Here is a 23,656-nt window from a genome sequence, read left to right as displayed (position 1 = left end):
CCATGCACCATCTCTGTACTTTCTTCTCTTAATTTGCTCAGTAGGCAATGTTAGAAAAAACTGAATAGCACCTACATGCATAGTTTGCTTCCTCCCACAGACAAAACTCCTTTCCTCTGATCTCACTAGAAAATGATTCTGTGGTGTGAACGTAATTATAGTCAGAGTCTTGTTGTATCTAATCATATCAGCACCTCTCAGATGGCTATCTCAGTTGTGTTTATTTTGAATTGTTACTCTTTTAGGCTTCACAACAAGCTGTTCCAGGGTCTGGAAAGAAAAAACCACAGTCTGAAGAGCCACAAGTTCCACCACCAGGCATGTATGTAGTCGGCTGCTAGAGGAGTAACATCATGAGCTGGCCCTTTAAGGAAGTATAATGACTGCCCTCTATATTCCTTTTAGATCCTCTCCAGCTAGGTTGCTACATTTGTTAGTGCATAGTCATAATTTGCAACTCTGCATGAGATTTTGAAAGGAGAAATGGAGAATATGTTTAACTGGGCAATGTTATTTTCTGTATTTTATAGTGACTTTCATCATCACATCTGAAGTAGACATGAGATACTATAATGATCTGCTGAACCCAATTCCAGAGGAATTCATTTCCGTGCCCCTGATACTGCACTGTATTTTAGAACAGGTGAGTAGACTCAGGCTTATACCAGGTTGTATCTTTAAGGAAGTTTCTTCATTTCTCTTTGCCTCTACTTTTTAACACTATTTTAAAATGATACTCATAATACCTGAATACATCCTCATTTGTAAAAATTAGCATGTTTTAGTTGAATGTGGAAAAGCTCATTCTATTTTTTTAAGAATTCATTTTATATTCCCCAAAGTTTTGGTAGAACATATCACTAAAAATATATCTAGTGTTGTTTTAATCGAAGAGGAGGAGAATATGGACAGGTGAGTGGGTTGGTGAGGAGTCTTTCTCTTTAATATTTGTTGTGCTTAAAGATTTAATTAGGTTTTTCTACTTGTAAGGCTATTTCTTGTCATTGGTATAAATACAATCTTTTGGATTTTCAAGAGATACAATGTTTTGTATAATACTTAATTTTATTCACTTAAATCATAATGATGTGTTAATTGCCTGATGAAAACACTGATGGAGAAAAGGAAAGTGAGGTCTCAAACAACAGGATAAAAAAGACATGAAAGTCAAAAGAAGTGCCACGGTACAAGCCAGGACCACGGGGGAGTTCATTGTTCCAATTTCCCCGTACAGAATGATCACAACAAAACAACTTCTGGTTGGTTATGTCTCCTTTCTCATGACTGATGTTATTTATCTATGGCCTCTCTTATTTTGGTCATGGTTGTCAGTGTAGTCTATTCAAAGAAACACTGTTTTATTCATCAGCTCTTTGATTTTTTACTAATTTACTTATTGTTGCTTCCTTCTTTCTACTCTCTTTGGATTTATTTTGCATTTCATTTTAATTAAAAGTATCCTTCATTGTTTATTTGCTTTACTTAAAGTCTACATTTCCTTTGGAATGTTTGTTTGGTTGCATCCTGATGTTTCAGAGTATTGAGTTCTGAATCCCTTATCACTTATTTTACTTGTGAATTAATGTCTACTATATATTACTGATTTCTAATTTTACTTCATTATAGTGCCAGTAAACATTGTCTGAATGTTGACATTTCCTCAGTCTTCTTGTGTGACCTCATGCTCGTGGTCAATTCTTATGAATGATCTATGTATATTTGAAAAGAATTTATTTTTCATATGACTAGCCTATAAATGGTCCTTATAGACAGCAGGGACCGACTGTTCCACACATTTCCAAAGTATTCACTCATTTAATCTTCAAAACAATTCTGTCAAGTAAGAACTATTCTTATCGCGCACTTTCCAGATAAGAAAATTGAGGCATAATCAAGTTACGTTGCTTCTTCAAATAGTAAGCAACAGGAATGACTTTTAAACCTAGTCTCAATATGTGTGGAAAAGAATTGCAATAGCATTGCTCAGTTTTTCTCTTCCTTCCAATATTAGTAGTAAGTAATCGAACATAGATCTAAAATCAATGTTTTCTTTGTAGCTATCAAAGTTTTCTCTTTATAATGCATAACATCTAGGACAGTTAATTGTCAGCTTAATTGTCAACTTGACTGGATTAAGAGATTCCTAGCAAGATGATTGGATCATGGGGCTGCTGTAATCATGAACTGACTAAGCCAATGAGGTGAATGTGCTGTTAGAAAGTGGAGCCTGATTGGAGGAAGTGTAATCACTGAGGGGAGGGAGAGAAGCACTTTTGAAAGATACATCTCTCTCTCACCCTTCTTCCCAGCCACCACGAAGTGAGCAGCTTTGATCCACCATAACTTTTTGCCATGATTCTCCCATAGAACTAACAGACTATGTACTGAAACTTCACAAACTGCAAACCAAAATAATAAATCTTTTCTCCTGGGTTAAAGCATCAGGTGCTTTAACCCAGTAACAAAAATATAATTAAAACAAGTATATATCTAGGTGTATTAGTCCATTTTCTGCTTTATAACAAAATGCCCAAAGCTGATTACATTTATAAAGAAAAGTTCATTTAGCTCACTGTTTCAGACGCAAAAGTCCAAAATCAAACAGCCCCGTTGTTGCAATCTCTGGTGAGGGTTTCCTTAATTGGGTTATATCATGGTAAATAGCATCATAACTATAGAATGTGTAAGAGGAAGTGACCACATAATGTGATGGAAGCCAGAGTGAGAGCCAGGAAAGATTGGTTCTTTTTATAACAACTCTTTCACAAAAACTAACTACAGTTCCCATAATAATTACCTTAACTCCTTCAAAGGAAAGGATCTGACGTCTACCTCTAAAAAGTCTCACCATCTCAGCACCACCACACACTGAAACCCAAGCCTCCAGCATATAAATCCATGAGGGACAAACCACATCCAAACCATTCCACTAGAGATGGTTTTGTTTCCTTCTAAACATCTTCATTAACTAAAGGAATTTTATATTATTTCCCAGTCACATTCAGAATTCTTGAAGTACCCCATATAGTCTTCTGGGGGTTTGGGCAAATATATTACTTAATTCTTCTGGAACTTTTTGCTCCAACTTCTCTGCCTTGGTAGTTTGTGTTCCACCTACATGTCTATGTAAACTCCTAGGATTCAGTCTCCAGTGGGCGTGGCTTTCCTCACACAAGCCTTCTCTATCCACCTGATTCAAACAAATTGCATACCATGTATGCAAAACTGTGTGTTATACCGCTTTATTTTATTCTCAACAGCTATTTTTAACTTATTATAATAGTTTTGTTTGTTGGATTTTTCCTATCAGAGTGTGAATTTCATGCAAGCTGGAACTTGATGTAGTCTTGCTCATTGCTGGATCCTTGGCACACAGCAATCATAGCTAATACAGAGTAGGGACTGAACACATATTTGTTAAATAAATGAATAGTGTCTTGGTTGCTTTTTTCTTGTTGCTGAGACAAAATACCCAATGCCCAAAATTAAGAAAGAAAAGGTTTATTTCACTCACAGTTTGTGTAGATTTCAGTCCATAATCAGCTGGCTCCAAAACAGGACAGCATGGCACTGGAGCAACAGTTCAAGGGTGCAGAAGACAGCAAAAACAGCAAGGAAGAGAGGGAAGCAAACCTCTTTTCTTCTCGTATATTGTAACCAGGTTATCTCTGCTCAGGCTGCACTCACATCGTCTCTGTGCCCTCCTCTTGCACAGTTCAGGCTGTTTACAAAGTGAGCACCCTGGACCCCACTGAGCTAAGTAGTAAAGCTTCTAAATTTCTCAAGTTGACAAATGAATCAACCGCTGCATTTGGAGCTTAAACTACTATCTCAGGGCATGTCCTCTACACCCTCGGATGTACAACTGCTGAGTTAGTTAAGCTTCTAAACTTCCCAAGTTGACACAATATGTCAACCATTACAACTAGAGTTTAAGAAAGTCTCTTTTAATATCTTCAAATATTATTTTTCCCATTTATTCTAATTATTGGATAGTTATTCCCACTTAAGTTTTTCTCCTTTTCTTTTTCTTTCAGTTTAGCTCTTTGGGAACTCCAGTTTAACTTTCTACAAATTTTTTCTTCAATGGAGTCCAATGTGCTATTGAAGTTTTGTCTTAGCAGTGTTTCTAATTGTAAACACTCTATTTGTAGCACTGTGTTTTGTTTTTAATTCATAAGCATAACACATTTATTTTTCTTTATCAGTATATAAAATGTTTATTTTAAAGTTCTCTTGAGGCACCAATATCTCTATTTTACCCAGTGTACACTTTACTGTTTACTGAATGTCTTAGTTTTCTGACCAGTCACATTAACATTCGCCTATAATTACTCCATAATGATTTTGAGAGAAAAAGATTCATTATATCTATAAATTTTTAAGAGCTCAAAAGCCCTGCAGAGTTCGCAGTATCATTTTATTTGCCACAGTCTTTCTTTTATTCCACTCAACTCAACAGCAAACATTACTAATCGTCTAGTGTGTTCCAGATATCAAAGAGGACAACTGATGAGCTCAGTGTGTGATGCATAGAAAGCTGCCAAAAGAAACACGTAGGATGAAAGAGTAAGGGATGAAACATTAACGTATGGAGATGATGAAATGGCATTTACAGGATGGGATATTATCATTAATGTTTTAGAGATGAAATAGCTTTTTCTGGTCTTTGATATTGAACATGGACCTGTAAAATAGGTGGAAAATAGAAAGGGGAAACAGTGAGGGACACTTTTGAAAGTAAGGCATTAAAACAATAAAGAATATGAGACTATTTTGTCTTTCTCTGTGCTAGGGTTTCTAAACAGGAGCTCTTTTGCCTCCCATGGAACATTTGGCAACATCTATCGGTTGCCACACCAGGATATTACTGCATCAATTGTACAGAGACCAAGAATGCTGCTGACTACTCTGTGGTACACAGGACAGTCCCTTGTGACAACTGGGCTTCTGGTCCAAAATGTCATTACTTCCAAAGCTGAGAAACCCAGCTGAAGGATACAAAATCAGGAGAATGATAAAGGGAAAACTTGTAAATTAGGCACCTATAGACTATATTTCAATCTCATTTATTTATGTACCATGTACAACTGAACAAGGCACTTAATCTTCCTAGACTTCACTTTCCTCACATAAAAAAAGACTAGTACCCTCTATCAGGCTCCTTGTCTTAACAACTTTTCTATTCTTGAAAAAAAGAATGAGGACTTGGCCTGAACCTACCCTCCTCCACTCAGTAGCCTTAGAATTGGACATCATGCAATTTCATTCACCCTAGTTTTTTTTCTCTATAAAATGGAAAATGATGCCTACTCAAAAAGATTGCTTTAAGGTTTAAATAACTTGCCGTATGTAAATGTGTCCTACATAGTACATGATATATAGTAGCCACTCAGTAAATTTTTATTAAATCCAAAGATGTATGAGCACTGTCTTTGGTGCATTAAAAAAGTGACAAATATTTTTAAAAATTGTGATTGTGACTTCTCCCACAGTAAAGTTTATTATTTGCCATTTTATTTTTGTGTTATCTATTTTAATATACATGTTAAAGTTATATGCACTTCAGTACATGAATTGCAAACAGTTTTCCTTTTACTTTGATGATCATTGATTCTTTCCTGCCATTACAAGTAATCACTGGAATCTTAATGATAGGAACAGCCTTCTTACCAAGCACAGTGGTAATACACGACTATGAAAAAAGAGCTAAAGATTACACCAATTCTTCCCCACTGCTTTTCTCAATAGGTTGTGGCAAGTGAAGAAGATCTTGTTCCCCCGAGTCTGGTGGAACCACCACCCAGAGAAGATGGGTTAGACCACAGGATCGCGGCTCACATTGTGTCCATCCTGCCCTCACTCTGCCTCTCAGAGAGGGAGAAAAAGGTCAGGTGGCAAGAAATACCGATATTTCATGCCTTGAAAAAGCACAGATCCTCTCTTTAAACCAACATTATTTCAATTTTAATAGAACCTCCGTGAAGTATTCTTACCTGAAGAAGAAAGGGAAATCAAAGCAGTGCCCAAAGGCCCTCTCCTACTGAACTACCATGATGCACATGCCTACAGGAAGTATGCACTAAAGGTAATCAGGTCACCCTAAGGAAAGCTGATGTAAGAACATGTGTTTGTAATTCACAATGGAAGGAATCTCAATTAGATAACTCTAACAACAAATTAGATAATACATAACATAGTGTGCAAAATGGATACGATGTAAGAGCTCAGAGAACAGAAAAGGATAGGGGGGAAAGAAATCATGTCATTAAAGAAAGTCTGCCTAATAATGGAGACCCACTACCCCCTTCCATTAAATTTACACTGAAGGTTTATAACTTTTGTTTTATATGTCTGCTGATACAAAAAACTAGTGGAGATCAGAAAAGGGCCTCCAAAGGGAAAGATGAATATATGTGAGACTTTGGCAGTTTGTCACTGCAAATAAGGATCAGTCAATTCTGTGCACCAGGAACTCTTGGCAAAGTGAGAACTAGGTTTTCTGACCTTCAGCAAAATACCAAGTTTGTCTTCCTCAATTATCACTGATTTCCCCCATCCCCAAATAATGAAAGTGAAAGTATCAAGTTTTGCCTCCTCCATATGCATAAGACACTTGACAGCTTACTTTAATGTGTTCTGTCATGTTGCTCTTTTGTGTCAGGACCAAAAGAATTTTGACCCAGTTCAAATTGAGCAGGAGATGCAGTCTAAGTTGCCACTGTGGAAACTCCTTCAGTTCCCTCTGCCCCTCCCTTGGAACAGCACTAAACGTTTAGCTACCATTCATGAGCTTATGCACTTCTGTACAAGTGGTGAGTACATTGCTTTGTCCTAACTGAAACTGATTTTAACTAATGATCACTTGTGCCTCTTTAAGTTACATTCTTATTACAAAATGTATTGTGATCACTGAAACACTTCAGAAGCTAAAATGGGTACTTTCTTCCTTGAATAATGTCCTTAGCAATGGGGTACTATGGTTATCATGCTTAACATTCTGCATATTAATACACTGATTTTCTTTCTACTGTATTTTCTTCTCCAGAATAATTTATTTCTTTCTTCCTCTTCTCCCCATCCTACCTCTCCCCATTGACAATATTAGAGATGATGTGGTAATTCCATCCTATTGAATAATAGTAATGCCAAGGTTTTATAGCCCTTTCCTAGGAAAATGTCATCCTTGGATCTACAGCTTCATCACTTCCCTTTCATCATCACAGCAAACCACACAAAAACACCACAGCAGCATCAGCTACATAGTAGGAAGGACAAGTGTAATAGTGCAAACTTGCCTCAATTCAGAGATATCTTTCTTTGTATTCTCATGTTCACTGGTTGGAGCAAACCATAAAAAAAAGTTTTAGAAATGTTTTGCTATCCAAAGGAAACGTGAAGTAGTCTCTTTACTCCAGCCTTGATCAACAGATCAGATGTGACATTAAATTCAGGTTTTAAATATTTCTATACTATCAGTCTAACTATGATTGGGGGAAAGTTGAAAACATTATATTCAGCATAAAGATAACCACCAAATCACCCTGTATAGTAAAACAGAAATGTATAGTAAAGATATAACCATGCCTATTATGAAGAAAGAAAAACAAGAAATACTATTTCAGCCTGATTCCCACCTGTTGATGGGAAACTAGTTTTGCTCCTCGTGAAATTCATAGTGTCAAAGTGTGGATTATCATTTATCTCTTTATCCAATCTTGTGACTATAGTTGGCCATGTATTAGAAGACTGGTGTTCCAATGAGAAACCAGCTGCTTTTTCACTAGTTTAAAAGTTAAGTGGTAGTGGGTATCAGAGAGAACACAGAGAATAAAGAGACTATTATGAGAGCAAGCCTATGTCTTGTCAATTTGATTTATATAAATGTCAATTTATTCTATTTTTCTTTGTCTTCTATACCCTTTTCCCCAGCATCAAACAAAAATAATCCCATCTTCTACCTCTTTATAAAGTACTTTTTTCAGAAAAACTACAACTTCTTCCTAGGTCCCTGCTCTTCTTCATGAAGGACAGTTATGTTAAGGAATTTTCCTTCTGGCTCTTGCCTCTAGGTCCCTCCATAGTTTTTCTTTTTTTAGCCAACCTGAATTTGTCAAGAATGTCCACCAAGTTAAAATTAGTGTGAGCACTTCTTGGCTCACCCTGCACAGGAGCATGGAAAGGAAAATAAACAGTGTGACTCTGAGGCAGAGGTGCTATTGGAATCTCCTACTCCATCTCATCTTGAGAAGAATATTCATGTCCAGAAATCGAATTTCTATAAAGCTGAATCATAGAACCATAAGATTTTCTAACTAAAAGGAATTTTAAAATTCATCTAATCTAAATCTCCAAACAAGAAAACTGAAATCTCTCAGGTTAAATAATTTAAAGGGTTTGAACAATAGCAGCAGAGCAAACACTAAAATTCTGGTCATTTGAAGGCAGGACAGGAACCACAGCAGAAATCTGATTGTGCTATCTTCAATTTTGAGCATCTGCTCTTGTCCCTCACTGACCTAGTCTTAGAGATACAGAAGAAAATCCAAAGACCTTGCTCACAGGCTATTGGGGAACCTCCTCTCATGGAACCTCAAGGAACCTCTTCTCATGACAAAAGAGCCATATTATGTTCTTGAGGACATGGGAAGAAGGATTGTTAGGACTGTCTAGGAACACTTTTCATTTCAAAGATCCCGTGGATTTTGTGACACAGACAATCATTCCCTAAAACAAATTCTGTTTCTCATTTGAGGCAGTAGGCAGATGCCTCTCTAGTTACAAAAGGGAATATCACATGATATCTTTATTTGACAAGAAAGAAGTTGATCTTAAAATTTTGGGGAAAAAAAGGTACAAATTCTTGCTTCCAATCTCACTTCTAATTCTATCCAAATTACTGAAATATTTTATTTTGATTTGTTTTCCGTTTTTAAGTAGGCATAGTAATAGACAAAGTCAATGTCTTTTAAAGACTGTCACACCAGCCCATGAGCAGGCTGCAGCACAATGGACCTAAGTAGGTCTCATCTGTTGTTTCCAAAGCCATCACCTATGACATCCCTGAGAAGATCTGTCCTTTGCCTGTTTGCTGCTGCATTCCCCTTGTCCTTCTGCCTCATGATACAACCCTATTTTCTTTCCAACTAATTTTCTTTTATTTTGAAAAGAATAAAACCGAAAAAAAAAATAAAACACAATAGAGTCCATCAGAACAACACAGTGAACATGATACAGGACTTCAAAGCAAGATAACAGTAAATCAACAGTGACTACCATAATGTATTTTGTCATCTTTGAAGTAGCTGCTCATACATCAGATATAATAAAATCAAACAAAAAGAAACATAATGAAACCAAACAAAACAGAACAATGAAAACAATACAGGGCTTCAAAGCAAGATAGTAGTAAATTAACAATGGGTAGTGCCTTCCTTTTTTAGATGTCCACCCCCTTCACTTTCATAATATCCATTGTGCATTTTAGAACCCACTAACTCCTTCAGTTTTTATATGAGGGAGACAACACAATGTTCATCCATGTGACTCTGGACAATTTCACCCATAAGCATGATAGGTTATCTCTATATAGCTGAGTGGCTTTCCATTATATAACAATGCTGTATCTTTCTTATCCACTCTGCCGTTGGTGGGCAAGCTACGCCTACTCTCTTCTTGTTCTCTGTCACATACAACATTATTTTCTCTCCTTTGATTTTTAGTCTATGAATTTTCTTTCAAGTTAAATGTGTTTCTTGTGTTAGGCATACTGATGGAGCCTGTCTCCTGATCTCTGTCTCTGCTTACTTTTATTGGTGAGTTGAGGCCACCTATATTAATGGTTACAGCCAACACGCACTGGATCATCTCTGCCTTGCTATTTTCTTCCCATTGGCTCTGTCCTTTACCCCTTCATTCAGTCTCTTGCCCTGCTTGGCAATCCCCCTCTATCACTATTCCTGGAATTGTGGTCATTTTTATTTCTCTATACAATGTCCTTCTGTGTTCTTTCTGTGCTTGATTTGGTAGTCATGAATTGTTCACTTGTCCTTTGTCATGGAAGTATCTTGTTTTCATTAATTTTGAAAGATAGTTTTGCAGGGAACATCCATCTGGGTTGGAAGTTGTTTTCTTTCAGGATTTGAAACACTTCACTCTAACCTCTTCTTGGCTTAATGGTTTGTATTAAGAAGCCTGCCGTGATTCTGATGGGTTTTATAGGTGATCTGTCTCTTTTTTTCTAACAGCTTTTAATACTCTGTTCTTGTGTTGAATTTCTGGAATCCTGATTATTATATGTATGGGTATAGATTTATTTTTGTTATATCTAATTGGAGTCCTAATGCCTCACTGATCTAAATATCAAGTCCTTTTCCTATGCTTGGGAAGTTTTCTGTTATCAATTCTGTAAATAGTCTTTTTATTTCAATTGTGTTAACCCCTGCTTTTTTTGCTGACACCTATCAGTCTTAAATTATTTTTCTTTGTGTTGTCTTGCAGCCATTGAATTGTTATTTCCCGGTTCCTTGTTATTTTTAAGAGATATTTCCTTTTGTGTTTCTTAGCTGCAATTCTGTCTTCTAGATCTGAAAGTTTATCTTCAGTCTCTTTCAAGCAGGTTTGCCAGCTTTCAATGGAGCTCTTAATTTCCTGAATATCTCTTTGAATCTGTTTCATGCATGCTAAATCTTTCTTATATGTTCATTCAAGGTTTCTCTCATTTTCCTATGCTACTCTACTTTTTTATCTATGTCTTCTTTACAAACACTCAGTAATTCTTTTATTATGACTTTCATTTCTTCTTTTACCTGAGATAGTATTTCTGATCTAATTTCTTTTATAGCTTCATGAAGTTGTTTCTTTACTTCAGTTGCCATTATCTCAGAAACTTCAGGTGTGCTATTTACAATCTTTTCCATATTTACATATGGACTTGCTCTGCTTGAGTTGAGGACTAGAGACTGCCTTTCAACTCCTCATCTTGACGTTTTCCTGGGTTCTTCCAGACAAGTGGGTTGTGGAGTCCCAGGCACTTCTGGCATTGGCTATAATTTCTCCAATGTGTGACCAGCTAATTCTCCTCACCAGTGCTAGCAATGGGTGCCCAATGGTGGCCAGTGGGTGTACCGCTGTGGGCTGGCTGCTGCTTTTCCCCCAGCCCAAGCTGGCTACCTGCAGGAAGCTCCATGATGGCAGTAGGTATGGGTGTGAGGGTGGGGCTGGCTGCTTTTTCTCCCGGCCTGTACTGGTTACTGGCAAGAAGCATTCCCAGTGGCAGCTGGTGTGCACATGGTGGGCATGGCTGGTTTCTGCTTCTCCCAACCCACACTGCTTACCAGAGGGAAGCATCTCAGATGGTGGCTGGTATGTGCCTGGGGGCAGGCTGGCTTCTGCTTCTTCATAGGCTAGCTCTCTCCAGCTGTTTTACCAAAGCTCAGGATTCTTATTTTTGTTGCCACCATGGAAACCTCACACTTGTGCCTCTTAAATGTCCCACCCCAATCCCTTGACCTTCCTCTTCTCCCTTTCATAACTCCTAATAACAGATTCAAATCAAACTTATGATCCCTGATCACCATATTTTCCCCCTCACAATCCTCTTTGTCACTAAGTAGCAAGTATTTTCCATCAAAATTCTGGAGTCACCTCTACATCCTCTTTTTACTCACACCCCAGAGCCAGTCCCACAGCATCTACCATCCATACCATTTCCCTATCACCTTGCTCTTAGGTTGCTTCATTAGCTTTCATCTTTTTATCTACAGACTTTTTGACTTTTTAACATATCCAGACATGATCAGAATCGCACTTCTAAAATGTTAAATCCTGTGTCTTCTTAGCTCAAAGCCCTTTAGCAGTCATCCATTTCACTCAGACTAAAATCTAAACTCCACCATCCATGTTTGAGCCCATCATCTGTCAGGATTTCACTTCATTCCCATTGTTGCTTGCTCAAACATATCAGTCACATTCTGGGCTCAGAACTTTGGCACTTGCTGTTCCTCCTCCCCCAGTCACTGTACTCCTAGACATCTATATAGCTTGCTCTTCCTCTTCTTTCACATTTTCACTTAATTATTCAGAGGAGTTTTCTTTGGCATCTTATACACAATAGAAACCTCTCTGCTCTATTATGTTGACTTTTAATCCTCTGCTCATCTCTATTGTCTTATATGCTAATCTATTTTTCACTGCATTAGTGGATATTCCCTGAGAGCAAGAAGCCCCTTGCTTTGTTCTCCAGTTTTTATCACAGTTGCTGACATTTAGTAAGTGCTCAAAAATTTCTATAAAGCAATGGATAAGCATTCAGTAATTATTTATCTCTTTCTTGCCTCTTTTTCTGAATTCCACCTATGATTTCCAGGTTCTATGATACTCTCCTCATCTCTGTTGGGGAGAAAATGGAAGCACTTCCTGAATTTTAATTTGTCACAATGATTCTATTTTTCTTCATTGAATTCTACATGTATTTGTGTTTTATTCATGCTTAAGTCTCTTTACTACAAATAAGTACATGAGTCACAGGATAGAGAATACAAGACATGAAATGTACCTTTCCATGTCCCATGCCCTAAACACATCTATACAAAGGATGGTAGTGACTGCAGAATCACGGGTCATATGAGACATGGACAAGGAGAGGTACACACCCATAAACACACACCCATAATACCCACTTAAATAATGCTACAGTCAGTGCCAAAGAGCACCCCTGAATGTATTCAGCTGTACTTGGGGAGCCTCCAGGTCTCCACCCCAACTTTCTCCTCTGCCTTGCTGTCCCATTCTGCATTTCTTAACTCCTACCTCTTACCCATTTAACTTAAATTTTCAATGCATAAGAATCTTGTCATTCTTTGAATCCTTGGAACCTGTGAAAATGCAATCCCCATTCATAGAATAACCAAACAAATATGTGAATGGGTGAACACATGCTATAAAAGAATAAATACACAATTGAATAGAGCCAAAGCTGGTGACTTTGAAGTAAATACAGAATATAGAATGTAGTAATTTAGGTGGTGACTGGGTGGGCAGGTATTTCCTAAACCTAAATGAACAAAAAACCCTACTGAATATAATAGCCTATATGAGGCCCACTTGAATAATCTTTCAGGCTTCATTTATAATAGCAGCAAAGGATTCCTTTTCTTAAAATAAGTTTTAAGCATGTTCAACCAATATAGTACCCTCAAAAGTCTATGTCAACAAATAAGGATGCATAATATTCATTAAGCTATGAGGCACTTTGGGAGCATTAACTTTATCAACTATATCTTCATTGTGTATCTTTCTTACCATTACATACCTTTGATATCTGTTGGAGACTCGTGAAGGCAATGCTTAAAGTCAGGTTAGCACTAGCTAACAGACCCATTGGTTGCCCCAATGTCAGACTTGTACCATGAATCAATACAAGAGTATTTCTAGACATAGTTCCTGCCTTCTTACAGAACTCATGAGCTGGAATGAAGTAGAACGAGCCTTCAAATTGTTTACTTTTGAGAGCCTGAAGCTCTCTGAAGTAGACAACACTGGGAAACTAAAGCCTTCCAGGATGATGTGTGGAACTGATGCTGAGAAGTTCTATGTACCATGGGACAACCCTGCCAGATTTGCTAAGCAGATAAGGCAGCAAAACCTCCTGAAAATGAACATTCCAGAGGCCAAACAGAAAACAGGTACATTGCATGGAAGGAATGAAAAACATTTTTATGTTTTATGATTGTTAATTTTTCTAGGATTGTGTCCAATGAATATTCTTTGCCCTGGCTAGATACTGAACATAAAGACAGAACTATATATGTGGATCCGAACTGGTCAACATCTTTGCAAGATACTGAAATCAGTAGAGATGTTTCAACTTTTAATCTGCCTGATGCTGATGATATAAGGCGTTATGACTCAATTAGTATGCAACCCTTAGTCTCTGATAATGGAGAGCTCTTAGAGGAGGAAGGCGGTGTGAAGACTCAGCCTCAACCAGAGCCTTCAAGAAAAGGTGTGTATGTAGACACTGTTATAACATGAATAAACAAAAAAAAGAAGTTTCAAGATGCGCTAAATTTAAATTCATACTTATTTTAATTGGAAAACCATGTAGCATCTAATTTGCTTGTTTATTTAAACTTTTTACTGAGTGTTATTTTTCAGTATGTCTGCCTTGTTTAGCCTTTTCTTCCCAAAACATCCTAGTGTCTTGTAGTCTACCCTTTAGGAAATTGAGTGCAGTGAACATCATTAAAATTTCTTTATAAATATTTCACAGAGTTATCATGATTGTATGCTGAGATTTGTGTTTGTGTCTGTGTGTGTGCTATTGGGGACTGAACTCAGGACCTTCACATTAAGTTATATAATCTCAGCCTTTCATTATTTTGTTATCTTGTGACACTGTTTTAGTAAGTTTCCCAGGATCAGCCAAAATTTCTAATTCTCCTGTCTCAGGCTACCAGTGTGCACTATACATGGTTGCTAGGATTAGTTCTTAAATCACTTGTAATGACAAAATGAAATGCTTAGTGTAGAGCTTAGCACAAAATCAGTGCTCAGTGAACACGCCTTCCATTCCTCTTCCTCTTTATCTCAAGGCATTATTTTTATTCGAGAGTACAATATACGTGTTTCTGTATTTTATTTTACAATTTTTAAAAAGTGCTTCAAAAGTAAATAGTAAGAGCCACAATAGTCGTCAAGTGAACATTTACTAATATTTACCCAATCACTTTAATTTAGATGAGAGTAGAAGAGGTAACCAATGGAATAAAATTAAGAAAAAGCTGCCTGAGTAGAACTGATAAGTGAAGGAAACAGAAACAAACAAAACACCCCACTGATTTAATAATTACTCTCTCCAAAGCATTATTCCAAAGTATTTTATGTATATTAATCAATACTTTATATAAAGACCAAGCCTATAATTAAAATGCTTTCATCTCAATTCTGCATATGAGGAAACCAAGCCTAAAGAGAGGCTAAATAACAGCTTCAGCCAAGAATCAGTAGAGGTTCCGATATGAGGGCGAATCGCAAACAAATTTCCTCCATTATGTCTTCTGGCTTCCTCAGTTGCAGAAATTTCTTCTGATGTATCCAGTGATTTGGCCATATTTACAGTTCTTTTCACATGCTGATTCTTATCTAATTTTCTTGCCTTTTGTTTTTTCCTTTCCATCAAAGTATATTCCATATTTCTCTGCCCAGGGTATGACTTACCTCTTAGCCTAGCTCACCCTACCATGAATTAAACAAAATAAATTAACCTGAATTCGTTACATTGTTGAGACACTAGTACATCTTGTGGGAGCATAAATATATGGCAAAGAAGGCACACAGTAAATATGAAACCAGGATAAACAGAGATGTAAGGCCCCAGGACCCTTTCTTTGTTTTGTTTCATTGGTTTTTTGTTTTTGTTTTTGTTTTTTGGGTTTTGTTTTTTTGGTTTTTTTGTTTTGTTTTGTTTTTTGTTTCTTTTAACTTCTGGTCTAGAGTTTTCTTCAGGCAACTTTTGCCACCTGGTGGTCAAACCACATAAATTGGTGTTATGGATCCTGGTTCCTAAATCTTCATATTTAAATCCCAGATTCTATATCCCCAAAGCTGAACAATGCCAGTAAACATCGATAGGCTTGGACCTGGGGCTTCATGTTTCCCTGTGACCATTCTGTGTATGAGGGTTTTATTTGTTGCTGCTGGTCCTACATTTTTCCCTAACTCTTACTTCAAAAGCAGCCGCTTTAATTCTCTTTAAACACAGCACGAATCATTCATGTATTTCCTGCACAGCTATTTTACCATCAAATACATTTATATGACTGTTCCTGGACATGAAGGGCTGAATATTTGTGCTTTTCTTAACCAAACTGGATTTCCATCTGAGACTGTTTTTGAACTTGACAGGGCCTATTGGATATTTATGAAAAACCTGAGAGTTGATAACCATGAGGCTATAGGTTTCGATGTGCCCTTTATGCTTGTTGGGTGTTTTTTTAATAAAGTAACTGTTTTGCAGAGGGATCTTGTTATCTCTAAAGTAAAACAGATTAAGAAAGCTGTTTTTCAAAGAGATGAGAAAGCATCCACTTCCAGATGTGTCAAAAACTACTGAATCACACTGTCAAAGGATTATGTGGTTGAAGGCACAAATCAGACAGAAAGAAAAAAAGTGATTTTTAGGCCTCCGCAATGAGTTCAGATTAGTATTAGGATGTTCTTTCCTTTGACAAAGTAACGGATGCATAATTTTTTAGAATATATTTTCTAAACTAGAGACATTTTCTGCTGGATTCTTAGACACAAGAGGGAATATCAAATCTCCAGGAAATTTGGCAGACCATAGAGCAGAATAATTTTTATTCCACAGATTTCATATCAATTGCTTCAAGGACACAGGGGACACCATGGTCTATTTAGAGTTATAGTTGGCCTGAGTTTTCTCTTGAGTGAATATCTTTATATAAATATTGAGCTAAAACTGACGTTACAGTTTTCCTCTCTGTCAAAACGGAACACTGTGCTGTCACTATCACAGTCCAAGTCAAGATGGAGCCAGTAGGGAAAATGTAAGTAATTGTGCTTCTGTAAGAAAGAATAATGAACTATTCCTATGTGACTAAGTCATCTAGGGAAGTTCATATATGGTTCTTTTTGCCATAGGATGAAAAGTTAAATCTTGTCCTTACCCCATAACAAGCCTTATTACAGGTGTTCGTCTTCAACTCTCTCTCTCTCTTTTTCTCTGTCTTTCTCTACCTGTATTTCTAGTTTCAACATGTGTTGATATTTCCTGCATTCACTCAAAAGAAAAAGAGCTTACTGAGTTCCTGCAAGATGCTGGCGCTCAGGGTGCAGTGAAGAAAGCAAGATAAATCGTAGATAAAACCATAAACAAGTGAACTTGCTTTTTCCCCCTTCTCGAATATAGGGTAAAAATTAGGATCTTTTAAAACATAGTGTCAAGCACTGATACTTGCTATGGTTAAAAACAAAACAGAGTAAAGGCAACAATGGTACCTTGAGTATTTGTGAACAGAGAATGCAAGGCAAGTGTGAAACCCAAAGACGTGGCAGAACCAGGCAGTCTGTCTGAGGTGGAAAGAACCAGAGTTGGCACTGAGTTGCCTTCAGACAGTAAGACTGCAGCCATTTTATGAAACACTTTGTAGGATCTAATTTCTAGTTATTCTAAGAGTCAAAAGAAATCAGTTTGACTCCACTCTTCAGCATCATTGAAGTGTGTTTCCAAATATCCAGTACTTTTCTGGCGACACAGAAAAACAACAGGATGAGTGTTCCCTGATAGTTTATTCCGATGATTCAGATAGTCAATGAAATTACAGCCCCAGTCATCATATAAATATACTCTTTGATCACAAGGAGGCTGATCTGCATATCTCATACTGGCTCCATGGCTCGGTGCTGTGCAGCAGTTCATTTATTCATTTAACTAACTCTTATCAAACTCTACCTGCAAACCTTCAGGTGCTCATTAAATAGTTTTAATTAACAAATGAATGATGAGTGGAAGAAGAACTCTGTAGAATGGTAAATAGCATTATTTTCTAGTAGGTGGTGCATTTATTCATTTGTACTCCTTCCCATACATCCCTGCCCCTGCCCTAGTCCCTAGTCCATCACCCACCAGGAAGAGACACAGAAAAAGCTCCGTGACAATCACCAGCACAAAACAAACAACGTATACAGGGCAAGTTGGTACAGTTTAATCAGTAAATATTTTCAATTCATAAAAGAAAATTATACATTGTAGAACTGAGTAACAGCCTGAAATCAAAATCTGTGATATGATTTAGTGTACATCAGATAAGAAGCTAGGTTCTTTTCAGAGAGTTTAGTATAACTTTCCTAGGTTGGTATGGATTTAGAATTATTGACACAAACACCTTTTTTGAAGGCATGAAACATGCCTTTCAGGAATTACCCTTTCAGCACAGAAACATAGATCATATGGGCAACAAAAAGGCTCAGCACTGACCAAAAGCAAGAACAAAGCCTGAACACAACTGGATGTTGGTGTCTTTGATTTACAGATCCAAGCACGAACAATGAGATCAAAGATAAAGCAGTCACAAAGGCTGATTCTCTTGAAAAGGTAAGGAATTATTTTCCTAAAAAGTGTAGATGACAAGTCAGATGATCTGAGAAAACCATGACCCAGATTGAGAAACATTCAAAAGAGACAGAGAGGGACGGAGGAGGGGGAGAGAAGTCAGGAGAGGTGCTTAAAAGAAAAGGGCTGATGCTAAAGAGGAGGGCTTACTCAGACTTCCTAGAACAGCTTCAGCTGGAGACAAAGGGGTTAATCTTCCAAGCCAGCTTAAACAAAACTTCTCAGCTCCTTGCTCCTCTCTAGACAGTGTGGCTTGGCAACCTCACAAACACCTGCTGACCATACAGCCATGTAGAACGAACATCGTCTTGAAGTGAGTTCAGAAAACCTGCCTATAATTGCTAACAGGACTCTGAAGAGTATAACCTAACAATAAAAATATTTAGATTATGTTGCCCATAAAAAAAAGTCAAAGGCTTACTCTTTCTGGCAGCAGCTCTCCTAAAATGTTGCCATATGGTTGTATACATATGCAGATTTCCCCAATTAAATGGAGTGCATGCTGGTTAGTTGTCAGAGTCCAAGAGGACTTCATTCCGACTGAAACAAATTATAGCTGAAAGTGTGTTCCTGCGATTTTTTAGAAACCCAAGAAGATGATGGTGGAAGCAAATTTAGAGGACATAAAGAACACACAGCAGCGCAGCCTAATGGATTGGAGTTACACTGAACATTTTAAACCAGAAGTACTGCTTCAGGTATTTATGGGCTGCGATTCTTCAGGAGACGATCGGACAGGTCTGGAGAGTCAGTCTGTGATTTACAACAGTTCAATTCTAGGTCACTCTCTCAAGTGCAGTGCAGATCAATATTGCCACCTACTTCAGCAATAAAATGAGTTTATTCCCAGACTGAACTACACATTCCCAGGAAATCTCCAAAATAGTTTAAAACACACTTTCTAAAAGGATGCACAACACTACTGCCATATTTCCTTTGAAAAGTAAGACTGTTTTCAGAACAAAGTAAGGGAAGCAGCCCCATTCTTTTCCATATTTCCTATTCGTTCTATTTAGTTTTCATTACATTTCATATTCTCTGATTTGATTAATAGGTCAATAAAGCTAGCATTTATGGAGCACTTACCATGTGGTACGCAGTGTCTGATATGTATTACTCACTCACAGCACCTCTGTGACACAGAAACTAAACAGCTGAATTTTAACTGCCTTGACCAAACGACTTTTTTGCTCAGTGACAAGGCTGCTAAGTGAGAGACAGAATGTAAACCTAGGAATTCCAGTCCCAGAACTTGGGCTTTTAAACCCTATGTAAAATAACGAGTAATGCTAAAGCCAAGTCTTTGTTGTTTTTAGATTTTTGTGCAAAAACAGTGTACTCTCTTGGTTTTGTCTTAATTTGAAATTTATTTTTATGTTTCACGTCACCTGTTTTTGAAGCCAGAGATACTACAGAATCTGGTGAAACCCAGCAGCCTCTACCTCTACCCTACCGTCCAGCAATTCCCAGGCACAAAAATCTCCAATGTACTTGCCTGTTTCTTTTATTATTTTGTTATCTTTAAATACAGGTAAATTTTAGTGTAATGTTTGGCCATCATTATCCATTGACTCCCATTTGAGAAGAAGCGCTGTCCCTGCCCACTCAGCACACACACACACACACACACACACACACACACACACACACGCACGCACACACACATCTACTTTCACTCTTGCAGGTCTCCAATCCCAGCACTGTTAATTGTATCACAATGTTTGGTTAAATCAATGTTCCATTTTTTATTTTTTGTTATGTAAATACTACTCACAACAAAATTGTGTGATTATGTTTCCTTCTGTTTGTACTGGAATCATACCTGTCCTTTCCCTCTATTTAGTCTTCTGTGAATTTATAGCTGACTCTTTCCTAAACTCTCCTCTCAGTACATTCGAGCATAATAGATGTTCTATCAGCATTATCATCTTAAGGATGCCTTGCCAGATTCTCTAAGCTTGCTGTGCAGCTCTGATGCCCTTCCTCTTTCCAGTTAGTCACTGTTGGTTATTCTCTTTTTTGGAGAGGACCATCTCCTTCCACTAGCTTCTTTACGTAAGATTTATAGCAGGAAAAATTTTGAGGTACTGAATGTTTCAAACCAATTTAATTCTATGCTTATAGTAACTGTCAGTTAGGCTTTATATAAAATGCTAAGTTAAAACGAATTTTCCTCTGGCATATTAAAAGCATTTCTCAAAAGTTCTATGCCTTTCACAGATTGTTCTTAAGAAGAAAAACATGAGATTCTGAATTCTGATTAGTTGTTTGATTATATTTTTTTCTTTTCTCTAGAAATTCTAAATCTTCTTTTTGTTCCAGTGTTCTAGTCTTTAGTTCTCTTTCTGTGTGTTGTTATGGTAAGCCCAGTAATCCTGAAACTGCTGTCTTATTTTCTGGGAAATGTCCTACAAGCATTTCTTTGATAAACACCCACCCTATCCTTTACATTTTCTCTCTCTTTCTTCCTGCAACTCTTTTGATTCTGGTGTTGAAACTCTTGGCCTAAACTTCCAATTCCTGCTTTCCTCTTCTAACTTTTTCACTATTACACTTTTTCATTGTTGTTTGTTTAAAAAAAATACTACTCAGTTCCAATCTAAACATTAAGAACTTACAGTAAGTCTTCTATTTATAATTTCAAGTAATCTTATTATAAGGTAATTTCACATTTCTGATACAACAGCTTCTCTTATTTGGATGAATCTATTGAAGTCCTTTAAAGTTGTTCTCTTCCTATCCTAAATTGCCTCTCTTTTGTTTCTTTTCTCTTGCTTGCCTTTTCTGGGAAGAGCGGCAGGTTTAGATTTCTTGTTCTCCATTTTTCATATCCAACATTTTTCTTTTTTCTCGTTATTAATGATGATACACTGAAAATATTCTGAGAAGTACTGTATGGTTAACATCAATATCTGTACTTAATAGATGGGTGCTCTGATTGAGTGGTTTCCTTGGGAAACCCACTGGTGTGGAAGTATTAGTTCTGTTTTCTTGGGCCATGGAGATTTGTCAATGGAAGAAGACATAAACTTGCCTTTAGGATTTAGGGACAAAGAAGGAATGGGAATGCTTCTGGCGGTCAGTAGCTACATATGCATTGTCCAATCCAGTAGCCATTAGTCACATGTGGATTCATCAATCTTAAAATGGAACTTGTCAAAAATGAGATGTTCCGTAAGCGGGCTAGTCACTTTGCAAGTAGCTGTGTGAGCACTACATATCCTGGGTTTTAAGGACTTATAAAAACTGACATGTCCCATTAATAATTTTATATCAGTTACATGCTGAAACGATAGCATTTTTATATATGGAGCTAAATATATCATTGACATTAACTGTACCCATTTCTTTTTCCTTTTTAAGATGTAGAAACTATAAATTTAGAATCACACATGAGGTTCATATTTGCGACTCACATTACATTTCTACTGGGTAGTTCTGATTAAGACTTTTCCACAATTCCCTCTTTGGGATTCTACCGGGCAGCGGTGCCCAGTGCTCCCTGTTCTTAGAACCCGTTACTCACCTGCCATTTTTATTTCCCTTCTTCTGAAGTGGGAGACAGAGAAAAGCCTGACCACTCTGAACCGTCCAGGGGATTGGCGAGCAGAACTACTAAAGACTTTAAAGACAGTAATCTTCCCATTCTTACTACTTTCAGCAGGCTAACATTGCCTTCTTCTACTAATATCCTCCTAATTGTCAGCCTGCTTCCATTCTTACTGTCTTCCAAAGCATGCTTTACATATCAGATATTCCATCAACTTAATCTGATCTGCAGAATGATCTATACAAATTTTAATCAAATCAGAAGTAAATTCAATCTATCCTGTTGATTTTTGATCCCAGTATGTAATTTTCCCTAGCTCAGACAGGAATGCATTCTTAATGAAATAATTGACTAACTGAGACCAACAGTATTAACAAACAATAAAGGATAAAAGTTAATTAATAAAAAGATGAGATATGTAGCAAATCCTTTTCAAATGTTGATTAAGAGCAACTGTACCTCTGTGTAATTTAGTGCTGTATTTTCTGCAGACAAAGCAAATATGAAAACGCAAATGTCTTAGTTACTTTTTACTTGTTGCTGAGACAAAATACCCGATGCCCAAAGTTGGGAAAGGAAAGGTTTATTTCTTATAGTTGTTGGAGGTTTCAGTCCATACTCAGTTGGCTCCCAGGAAGGGTGGCGTGGCAGGTCCACAGTTCATGGCAGCTGCAAACAACAAGGCAGAAACTGGCAAAACAGCAAGACACACCTTCTTCTTGCCATTACATCACACCCTGGCTGCACCCCAGGCCAGTGTAGCACTCACACCCCAAATCCAAGCACTAGACAATGAACCAATCACAAATGCACAATGCAAATGCATGAAGCCTGGGGGCCACTGACATAAGCCATGACAGCAAACACTGAAAAACTCTTATTATCCAACAGAGGGAAATATAGTAATCATAATTAAACACAATTTGTAGTCTAGCTATACAGTCTTAGAAGAATTTGCATTTCAAAAAAGTAAAAACTGAACATTGTGGTACAGACCTATAATCCCAGACCTCTAGGAGGCAGAGAAAAAGAATCACAAGCTCTAGATCACAGGTCACAATTTAGTGAACTGAAACTCTGTCTCAGAATAAAAAGTTTAAAAGAGGGTGGGAGATATAGCTTAGTGTAAAAGGCCTGAGTTCATTTCCTAATATGACCTAAAAAATAAAAACTCAGTAATGGATGGTGCCCTACATAGTAATTTTTTAAATTGCAAAGGTATTTACCAAGTGTATGTTTTTTGTATTGGCTCTCAGGGGATAGATTATAAAATCTGTACCCTCATAAAGGGATGCATACAGAAAAATAGATTGGAAGGGTAAATAGAGTACCTAGATTGTGCTACCAGTTTACAAATGAAAGCAAAGAGTAATAATTCAAAGAATACAAAACCAAAAGCTGACTCTTCATACTGATACAGATTAATAGATTAGATTGATACCAAAAGCAAAACAAAAACAAAATCCCACAGTTCTCCTATTCATTTTCCTGCGGGTAATTTCCTCATTGTTAATTAGCAGTGTAAAAGAAACACGTAAGTGCCTGCCCAATGTGCCGATCTGTCAGTGGCTACCATTGCACTGTAAGCCGTGGCTGCTCTATTTTTTAAAGAACCAGTGTTGGAAGGCAGTTCTTGGGCAAGTGCCTCATCATCTCTCTATTCCAGTTTATGCTGAAAAATGGAAGCTCATTACACACTGGGGAAAGTAATCTCACCTACTGTCTTCCACATCTCAGAATGCCATCAGAAAACAGACTGAGTGGTTTACACAACAGAAATTTATTTTCTTGGTGTTCTGGAAGGTTGGAGACAGATCTACTCAAGGATAACATCTTGCTGAGCTAGCTTGTATCACAGAGAGAGAACAAATGCTCTGATTTTTCTTCTTATAATGATTATATATATATATATATATAATTTTATAGTGATAAAATCACTAAGTAATTGATTTCATTATTGTTTACCAAACTTA

At 37.2% G+C, this 23,656-nt stretch overlaps 1 protein-coding gene across 1 annotated transcript in view; it reads left to right on the top strand.

Annotated features, from left to right (window-relative positions):
* The window catches only part of Spag17 (sperm associated antigen 17), a 239,361-nt gene that overhangs the window by 101,091 nt on the left and 114,614 nt on the right, over positions 1–23,656 (top strand). The window contains exons 9-17 of the mRNA XM_063256315.1: positions 246–318; positions 531–643; positions 5,752–5,889; positions 5,975–6,088; positions 6,665–6,815; positions 13,458–13,685; positions 13,781–14,005; positions 18,054–18,115; positions 18,718–18,831. Of these exons, the coding sequence (XP_063112385.1) occupies positions 246–318; positions 531–643; positions 5,752–5,889; positions 5,975–6,088; positions 6,665–6,815; positions 13,458–13,685; positions 13,781–14,005; positions 18,054–18,115; positions 18,718–18,831 (1,218 nt within the window). The remainder of the gene's footprint in view (positions 1–245; positions 319–530; positions 644–5,751; positions 5,890–5,974; positions 6,089–6,664; positions 6,816–13,457; positions 13,686–13,780; positions 14,006–18,053; positions 18,116–18,717; positions 18,832–23,656) is intronic.

Source organism: Cavia porcellus, unplaced genomic scaffold (assembly GCF_034190915.1).
Source record: "Cavia porcellus strain 051 isolate PalLab524CR breed Dunkin Hartley unplaced genomic scaffold, mCavPor4.1 scaffold_1, whole genome shotgun sequence".
Lineage (NCBI taxonomy): Eukaryota > Metazoa > Chordata > Mammalia > Rodentia > Caviidae > Cavia > Cavia porcellus.
Note: the sequence above shows the minus strand (reverse complement) of the source record. Positions and strands in the feature narration are given on the sequence as shown.